The sequence below is a fragment of the Primulina huaijiensis genome, chromosome 11, assembly GCF_012295235.1.
Source record: "Primulina huaijiensis isolate GDHJ02 chromosome 11, ASM1229523v2, whole genome shotgun sequence".
Classification (NCBI taxonomy): Eukaryota; Viridiplantae; Streptophyta; class Magnoliopsida; order Lamiales; family Gesneriaceae; genus Primulina; species Primulina huaijiensis.
The window spans coordinates 2,190,862-2,199,660 of NC_133316.1; the positions used below are offsets into that span (position 1 = coordinate 2,190,862).

Genomic DNA, 8,799 nt, shown 5'->3' on the forward strand with positions numbered 1-8,799 from the left:
GATGAAAAAGCTACATTTGAAGCATCTAACACGGAGCATTCATTCACAAGGTTTGATGAAGAAGACGAAGGATCCCATTTCCATACTAAGAAAGAAAAAGAGAACATTTTTACCTTCTTCCGGTGGTGGTATTTCTGGCCCTTGGTGTACTCTTTTTTTACCACTCAATAGCTGCATCTACAAAACACTCACAAATCAAACCCCTTTGTACTAAATAATCAATCGACCTCGGAATCGGAGGAAGGATTCATATAGATCTTTAAAGAAACTCTTGAGCGATTTCTGTTTTTCCTTCAATTTTGAATTTACCACTAAAAAAAGTTATTTATTTATTATTTATCATGTAACAAATTGTCATTTATTATGCTTTCGTAGTAAAAGGTTATTATTTTTTAAAATATATGTTGAGCAAAATGAGCCTTCAAATTTTTTAAAATCTAGTTAAATTATAAATGAAAAAATATTGTATAAAATTTATATATGTAGAGCAAAATGAGCCTTCCAATTTTTAAAAAAAAATTGATTTGTTGAAATAATTTTTTAACGAGAGAGACCAATATCAGATTATGTCGATCCCACTGAGCAACAGAATTTGTGATGATCGTTGGATGTGAGATGCTAATGCAAAAAGAAGCTATACAGTCAGGAGTTGATACAAAATTTTGATGGAAAATTCAGAACCAATTCTTAATCCCACAATAGTAAATTGAGATAAAGTTTGGCGATTACACCTCCCAACCAAAGTACATAATTTAGTTTTGCGTGCTCTGTCATCTTGTCTTCCTACGAGGAATGCTTTACGTATACACCGAGTACAGGTCCTCGAGTGGTGCCCTTTTATGTCATGATGATTTGGAGGAGGATTTAGCTCATAATGTGTGGAGTCTTAAATCAATTGGTAGTCTTGTTGGTTTAGTGGGATCTTTTGTTGGGTGGTGGAACTCTTTGGTTACAAATAATTTACTCATGTAAGTCGAGATACCCGTGGTCATTTTGTGGTGTATTTGGAAGAACATAAATGATGTAGTGTGGAATCAAAAGAGCACAACGGCAATCAAAATATTCTAGACAGCTTTGGATATTAGATCTCAATGGCAAGCTGCTCATAATATCTATTTGAACTCGCATGCTACTTCTATTCATCTCCATATTATTAGGTGGACTCAACCTCTAGAGCATTTCTTGAAATGTAATGTTGATGCAGCAATTGTTTTCATGTCGGGTCATGCTGGATATGGTTGTATTATAAGGAATCGTCTCGGGTCTGTTCTTGGAGCTATTCATGGGATTTTGCCAGGTATTCGAAATCCTTCAGTAGCCGAAGTACTAGGAATTAGGGAAGTCCTTAGTTGGATCAAAGATTTGGCCCTCTCTCATGTCTTAATTGAATTCGATGCTCTATCAATTGTTAATGGATTAAATTCCTCAATCCCGAATTCCTCTTCAGTTGGGCTTATTTTGGAAGATTGCAAAATATAAGCCTTGGATTTACGATCTTTATTATTTGTTTTCGTTAGGAGATCAGCAAATCATGCTGCTCATGTTTTAGTTAGGGCTGTTGTTTCTTTATCTGATCTTGAAGACCGTGTTTACATTCAGCCTCATATATTTGAAAATGTGATTATTCCGAATTTGATTTAATATTATTAGTATTTCATTCAAAAAAAAAAAAAAAAAGGTACTCGCACAATGATTATATGGCGCTCTGTAAGTGTAAAATATTCGTAAATGTGTCCTAAATTTAGAGTGGAGAAATATTATATTTAATAAAAACTTATATTTTTAAGTAAGTCTATATCTTTATATACAATCTGAAAAACATGTTTATTTCTAAATTTTAATTTTATCCCTTTAAAGTACTTTTAAATATACTATTCGATAATTACGATTTATCATATGCTCATCCGTCGTATCGCAACATTTTTTATTATTTTATTTTTTAACATCGTATCGCAGCATATCCGTGCATTGAAGTTTGGTTAAAAAAAGAAAGATTACTTGTTGGACACGTCACGTGACCCAAAAATGAGACAATCGTAAGACACGTGGCAAACATAATAAAGATGGGAGGAAATAGGAATGCTTTCTAATTTTATGGTAGACTTGAAATTATTTTTTTTTACAAAAAATTATATTCTAACAATTTTGGTATTTTTAAAAAATGAAAGACAAAAACTTGTGTGAAACGGTCTCACGGATCGTATTTTGTGAGACGGATCTCTTATTTGGGTCATCCATGAAAAAGTATTACTTTTTATGCTAAGAGTATTACTTTTTATTATAAATATCAGTATGTTGACCTGTTTCACAAATAAAGATTCGTGAGATCGTCTCACAAGAGACCTACTCAAAATGAAATGGGTGCATCAACGTCATATCACCTAGTTAATCTATGTAAATCAAATTAAATAATCTAATCTAATCCAACAGCATAAATGAAGCATTCTTTTAGTTGTGCTTCACGCCTTTCCCAATTGGGTCATTATATGCTATATTGGATGTATTTCACCCAATGTAGTATCTGGCGTTCATTTGGTATGAAGCCCCACGCCAAATGAATGGAGAAAGCACACCCAGTGGACACAGAATCTGAGCGGGTAAGTAACATTTAACATAAAAGCTGGAACTCCTTTATTTATAAACATCAAATTAAACTTCACATTGTTCGTCCTCTACAGGTGTTTTACAAGCATTTGATTACATTATTCTATAAACACATGCAAATATCAAGTCCAGCACACTGTAAGCTAGTGGACTGCTGGTCAAGCTTCATCCCTCATAAGCACAACTATAGTGCCAACTATAGTCAGTAGGTTACCTTTACATAATCTAATATGCACATCCATCGAACTCCACCTTTAGTGTCGTGACCCCATCAAATTCAAGACCACCTTGCATATGATCCAAAACCTCGAACATAGTTCTATGTCATGTTTACTTCAAAAACTATGCATTCTCCAAACATCCAAGAACTGGCAAGTGCACAAAGTTACCTCGGAAGCTCTCACAATCTTGATCTATGCTTAATGCAACTGAATGGTGATCGCTTGTGTAATGAGGCAAGCGGCTCTCCATTCAAGGCACCTGAGAATTTAATATCCCAACCTTCAACAGTTTTAGGGACACAGACATTAAAAAGTACTTGGCCAAGAACACTGTTGGTGTGCATACAAGGACTTGATCGTAAAGAAGACCTCTCTTTTTGATCCTCCAGTAAGGACCCGAATTCTTTGTTGTTTTGATAAGCTGATGAACTTGGTAGGAAGAAGTGGTCGTTTGGCCCCAAAGCAACTCTTCGGAAGCTTTGATTCGAGTCAACTGCTGCATTCTGGAGATCGCAAACCAAATCAGAGATTACATCATGCATATAGTCTGTCCCAGATTTTTCTCCAAGTTTTTGTATTTTTCGGGAGAAAACTGAAACTGCCTGCTCAAGCAACTGTGCTATCGCAGATGTGTATTGCATTGTTAGGTACTTGTAATGACCTATATCACGTAACAGAACAAATAGGTAATAATGCATAAAAAATAAAAAATATAAATTAGCAACAAATTAAAAGAAAGTTGGGCAGCAGAGGAAAATTTAAGACAATGGCAGACATCGGTTTAAGACTAACACCTTGTTGGGCAGAGGTGGTCCACTTCACAACTTTTACATTACCCCCCACATCCTGTAAATGCTGAGCAAAGTTGCAGAGAGTTGAATATGGAGCAACACTATCATTTTTTGAGCTTAAAATGAGAAAGGGGGCACCCAAACCCTAGAAAAAGGTAAAAGAATACAAGGGTGAGAACAAAAGAGCCGAGAAATGATTTGAAAAAGCACAGGCCAGTTGGTAACTTACAACTGACGTGTAAAGAGTTTGCCAGTACTCTGCATTTTGGGATCCAAACCTGGTGAGGAATAAAGCATCCAAGCTTGAAGTAACACCTTTTGCAAACAACGATAGTAGCTTTGACAAACCAGGCATTCTGAGGATGGAACGGTGTAAAGCAAATCGGGCACCCAAATCATGAACAAAATCAACAGGATCAGAATCATAGATCTGGCCTGAGATGCAGCTTGCAACCAATCTATTATCCTCCTTTAAGTGACATGAATAGTTCAATAAAAGGGGTAACCTCAATACACATAATAGATAGAAGACCAAGGACAAAATCTACCAGATTTAGCTCAACTTCAGAACATCCTTCAATAATCTGCATCCATTAGAAAAAGAACCATTGACATGCCACATCCAGAACAAGAAGAGAGTATTTTTTAGTCCTATTTTACATATAAGAGAAGTGACTTCATCGTCAGAGTGATGTGAGGCTTAAATATAGTTGTCAAGGGCGCAAGGCGCACAAGGGCTCTGGAGCCTGAGGCGCAAGGCGAGGCGCGCGCCTTACCGAAGCGAGGCGCGCGCCTTACCGAAGCAAGGCGCACATTATTTATTTTTTAAAAAAGATCTGGTGTATCATAAAGGATTTGCTTTTTCTATTGATTCATACGGATTGGATCAAAAACAATTCTTGAATGAGGCCAGGGATGAATCGAAAAAGAAATCTTTATTGGTTCTACCTCCTATTTTTTATGAAGAGAATGAATCTTTTTCTGATCCTTATATTTATCTTAGAATAATATATTAAAATATGAAATAATTAAGTCACAATGTCACACAAAACAACAAATGATTAATAAGTTCATTATAATAAGCAACACGATTAAAATTCTTCAATCATCCAAATCAAGTTCATCTTCTTCCATCGAATCATCAGAGTCCCTATAACTGATACCTGAGCTTTCTTCAATAAATGGTTCTTGTCCTTTCTCTTATTCACGCTGTCACGTTGTTGACTTCTGTAATTCTGTTGCAGTCTGCACACTTCTGCTCTTGTCACCTTATGATATTTAATTTATTAACTGGGCTGCTAGGGTTTAAGGTTGGGTTGGGCCTTTTACATTTTAAGTTAATATTAAAAAAAAACAGAGAAGTTGCATTTTCAAATGCTACGTCTCTGTCACTGAATTTTAAAAAAAAAGGCAATCTAGGCGCGCCCGAGAGCCATTCCAAGGCGAGCCGAGGCGCGCGCTGGGCTCGCCTTTGTAAATCGTTGCGCCTGGGATTTCCCCAGGCGCAATGCCCGCGCCTGGTAGCGCCTCTCGCCTTGAGGCGCGAGGCGCTCGCCTTTGACAACTATGGGCTTAATTGAAAAGACTTGTGCGACAAAGTCGTCAAAGAAATAGTTTGAGAATGATTAGTGAATGGAAAAGAAGCAACACATAATTTAGAGGCAATTTTTTGCATGTATAAGTCGTGAAAATGCCCATGTAGTGACTTTACCTGGAAAACCTTATACATGCAAGCTTTAGAACCACCTGAAAAGGAAGAAAAGACCACAGGACATAGTCCAGCCCTTAGCTCCTGTGAATACAGTCACACGGAGTAAAATAAGGAGTCAAATTTTATAACTGAATATTTATGAGCTAGCTAAACGTGTCTATATTAACCAAAAGAACATACAGTATTGATACATGCAATTTAAATGACACAGGAACATCAACATTGAGTCATGCTTGGAAGAAAGTCAACAAAATTTCCCAACATGGTTAACATTCAATCATAGAGGCCTGAAATAAATAGATAATTGCAAAAGGTTTTGAAATCTTGTGCTCAAAAGTTATTGTTCGATTTGCCACTGTTTCCACATGCAAATATTGCAAAAAGACTGACCTTGACTATCTCACCAAGAACAGAAAAAGCAAGTGATGTAGCTCTCTCAGGAATAAATCTGCAGAAAAAATAGCCCACCAATCAAATGATATTTCACCAAAAAACAGGATCGAAGGAAAATGCAGATCAGACACAAAACCATTTCTTCTAGACTAAGCAGGAAAAGGGACGAAAACAAGCCAAATAAGCAGTCTACATATATAATCTGCGACAACTGTTGACAGCAGGAGGGAGGAGAATCTCATTCAAAAATCTTCGTCTAATGTGAATTTTTATCACATTAATTACTAAAAATCAATCATATAAACGAGTATGCGGCTTGGAGAACTAGACAATCCAGTGTAATTAATTATTTCCAATTTTATTTCTTTCAAAATATTACAATAATCACAATTTCATTTCGCCACCTTATATTAGCTCATGATGATCATTTAGTAACTAACAAGACACATTTCAAACATGCAGTTTACGTCTATAATCAAGAAACAAGGGTTCAAATCTCAATCCCTCCAATAGACAGAGCACACACGCTCATTTCATCTAACAAACCAAGCAACCTGACCCAATTCAATCAATCGTCATAAGGTCGATTATCTCATACAGTTAGGCACTTTTGTCTACAGCTAACTAGACTTCATTACTGCAACATCTAACTCAAAAGTCCAAACATCAGAATCCACACCTATCAAGGAAACAAAAACCAAACTGCTAAAGGTATAAGAGCGTACGGATTGAGATAATCGGAGCGGCAAACAAGAGAATTCCATCCGAGAGAAGAGTATAGAGCGACGAAATCCTTCAATGGAGCTTCACTAATCGACGCCCACGTGAAAACCACGACTATCCCCTTCACTTTCACCTCTTCCCCACGATTCCGCACCCAATAACACCTTCCCCCGATGCTCATCGTCGACTAGAACTCAAAGCCAGTAGAATCGACTTCCAAAATTGGAGATTGTGGGGAACTGAAGATTTGGATGGAAGGAGAAGGTGATGATGTTTTGTTCCTGGTGGTAAATGGCCGAGTCAGATGGTGCGTGTGCCAGCCAGACTATGCGCACCACGGCGCATTTTAGTGATAAATAATTCGTAAAAACTCGGCGACTCGAAATTGTCTCGGGCTGTGTGTCTTATTGGGCTCAAACTGGACTTCATGGCCTTACACTTGGGCTGTTTTTTTGAATGCCTTTGAACATAATTTTGGGCCATTTTCTGGTGTGTATGCATGTCATGCCACCAAATATATAATCCAATAATTTATATTTTTATGCGGTTTATTTTAAATTTAAATTTGTATAATTTATTATAAATTTAAATAAAAAATGTATATCAATAAATATTATGTTATAGATGTAAAAATAATTGATTAAATAAAAATATCAACAATATGTACGAATAAATATTTATAAAAAAATGTAATAATTCGTTCATTAAATTAGAAATTTATCAAGTAATTAACGATATAATCTAGTTAAAAAACAATAACTGTCACAAAAGAGGAAAAAATGAATTTTTTTATTATAATTTTAAAGTGGCTGCTTTAATCAGAATTTTCCAAATACAGTCTAATGGATACCAAGTAAGCAATTAAGAAAAGAAAAGATTGTTGAATTCAAGGCCATGCATCCTTTCTTGAATTAACCAACCAATCAATTAGCAACATTCTTTCATGCTTTGGATTCCTCTACTTCGTTTACAAAAATAGTAAGTGTTTTTGTGAGATGATCTCACTGTTTTTTATCTGTGAGACGGATCAACCATGTTCATATTTACAATAATAAATAATATTTTTGTCATAAAAATAATATTTTTTCACTAGTATCCCAACAAGATATTTATCTCATAAAATTCACTCATTAGACTGTATTACAAAAAATTGTGTTTATATATAGAATAATGGGCATCAGATCCAAAGCACATGGAAGCCATTTGAAAAACACCCCATCAACCCACATGCATCACTCATAATGGACCCAACCAACACTTGCATTATCTCTTCTAATTAAGTACATTTATAAATAATTAATATACTTTGTTTGCATATGTCAATCAGTAATAAACCCTGCTGGAAAGTAAATCAAGTTGTTCGAAGTCTTTTCTTTAAGAAAACCCAAAAATCATGGAACAAAATATCGATAGCTAGCAAGTGACAATCATGGTAAGATTGTCAGAGACCTGTAAAGATTTATCCACTTACTAGAAAACACACGCAGTCAATATTTTTACTAGCTTTCCTTCTGGTTTAAAAGATTCATCTCCAAGTAAATAAATTTTTGGCCAGTTTGATGGGCATAATATCCAAATACAAAACGATTTCAAGATTTCAAAGTCAATTCACAAGCCCGTGATACATTTGTAGCTGTCTGTAAATATTATAAATAAACTAATTAACAAGCAACATATATATATATATAAAAAGACATCATCATGTATATCCAATAGACGGACATCACCTCAATCAATGCTCATATAAATGCAGAGTACTTTTCTCAGCAGCCAGGCATGGTGATGCTCGGGATATTCTTTCCCGGGTAATCAAGAGCTCGGGCTCTCATACAAGCTCCCAGGAACTTCTACCCGGGGTACCTCGAGAAACTCGAGTGCATTAGTATGAGCTACCTTATGCTTTTCAATTATAACTGTCAGAACTACAGGGGTTTGGCGTGTCAGAGAAGTCATCAGAAGCAGGGTGTGGGCAGCTGCCTTACCATACTTAGCAGGTGGGCACTGAAAACAAGATAATGATGAGATCTCCTCCTATAAATAGCAAGTACCAATCTCATTTACAGACTCTGGAATTCTGAACTTTAAACACTCACGTATATCCCTACATATACAGCCATTTTTACTTTTCTTTACCTGCTGACTTAAATATCGGAGTGGCCACGCCGAACACTCCTCGGCGTCCATTCACGAATTCATTTCATTGTCTGCAGGTCACGGTGGAAGCCATAGCTCACAGATATATCACATTTCTTAGTTTCCTAAAACAACAATATCATCATCGTCCGGTAAATTGCCCCGACTTAACTCACCCGATTTACTCGGATCATATATATATATATGTATATATATATATATA

The 8,799-nt window shown here is 35.9% G+C and overlaps 2 protein-coding genes across 2 annotated transcripts; one reads left to right on the forward strand and one right to left on the reverse strand.

The window, feature by feature from the left end:
* The first annotated feature begins 792 nt into the window (after positions 1 to 792).
* Positions 793 to 1,479, forward strand: LOC140987727 (uncharacterized). Its single transcript, XM_073456372.1, has 2 exons — positions 793 to 968; positions 1,158 to 1,479. The coding sequence occupies exons 1-2, from the start codon at positions 793 to 795 to the stop codon at positions 1,477 to 1,479; spliced, it is 498 nt and encodes a 165-aa protein (XP_073312473.1).
* Positions 1,480 to 2,602: 1,123 nt separating this feature from the next.
* LOC140987322 (uncharacterized) lies at positions 2,603 to 6,777 on the reverse strand. The gene is made up of 7 exons (XM_073455782.1): positions 6,446 to 6,777; positions 5,718 to 5,775; positions 5,328 to 5,408; positions 4,165 to 4,200; positions 3,846 to 4,085; positions 3,620 to 3,761; positions 2,603 to 3,486 (listed from the first exon to the last, which is right to left on the reverse strand). Exons 1-7 carry the CDS (start codon positions 6,622 to 6,624, stop codon positions 3,005 to 3,007), a joined length of 1,218 nt encoding a protein of 405 aa, XP_073311883.1. The 5' UTR covers positions 6,625 to 6,777; the 3' UTR covers positions 2,603 to 3,004.
* Between the last annotated feature and the right edge of the window lie 2,022 nt (positions 6,778 to 8,799).

Coding starts and splice junctions, on each gene's coding strand:
- LOC140987322 (XM_073455782.1), bottom strand. CDS start 6,624: ATGAGCATCGGGGGAAGGTGTTATTGGGTGCGGAATCGTGGGGAAGAG. Junction 4,201..5,327: donor GCATGTATAAGGTTTTCCAG/GTAAAGTCACTA, acceptor TAATGGATGCAG/ATTATTGAAGGATGTTCTGA. Junction 3,487..3,619: donor GACCACCTCTGCCCAACAAG/GTGTTAGTCTTA, acceptor TACGTGATATAG/GTCATTACAAGTACCTAACA.
- LOC140987727 (XM_073456372.1), top strand. CDS start 793: ATGCTTTACGTATACACCGAGTACAGGTCCTCGAGTGGTGCCCTTTTA. Junction 969..1,157: donor GTTACAAATAATTTACTCAT/GTAAGTCGAGAT, acceptor CCATATTATTAG/GTGGACTCAACCTCTAGAGC.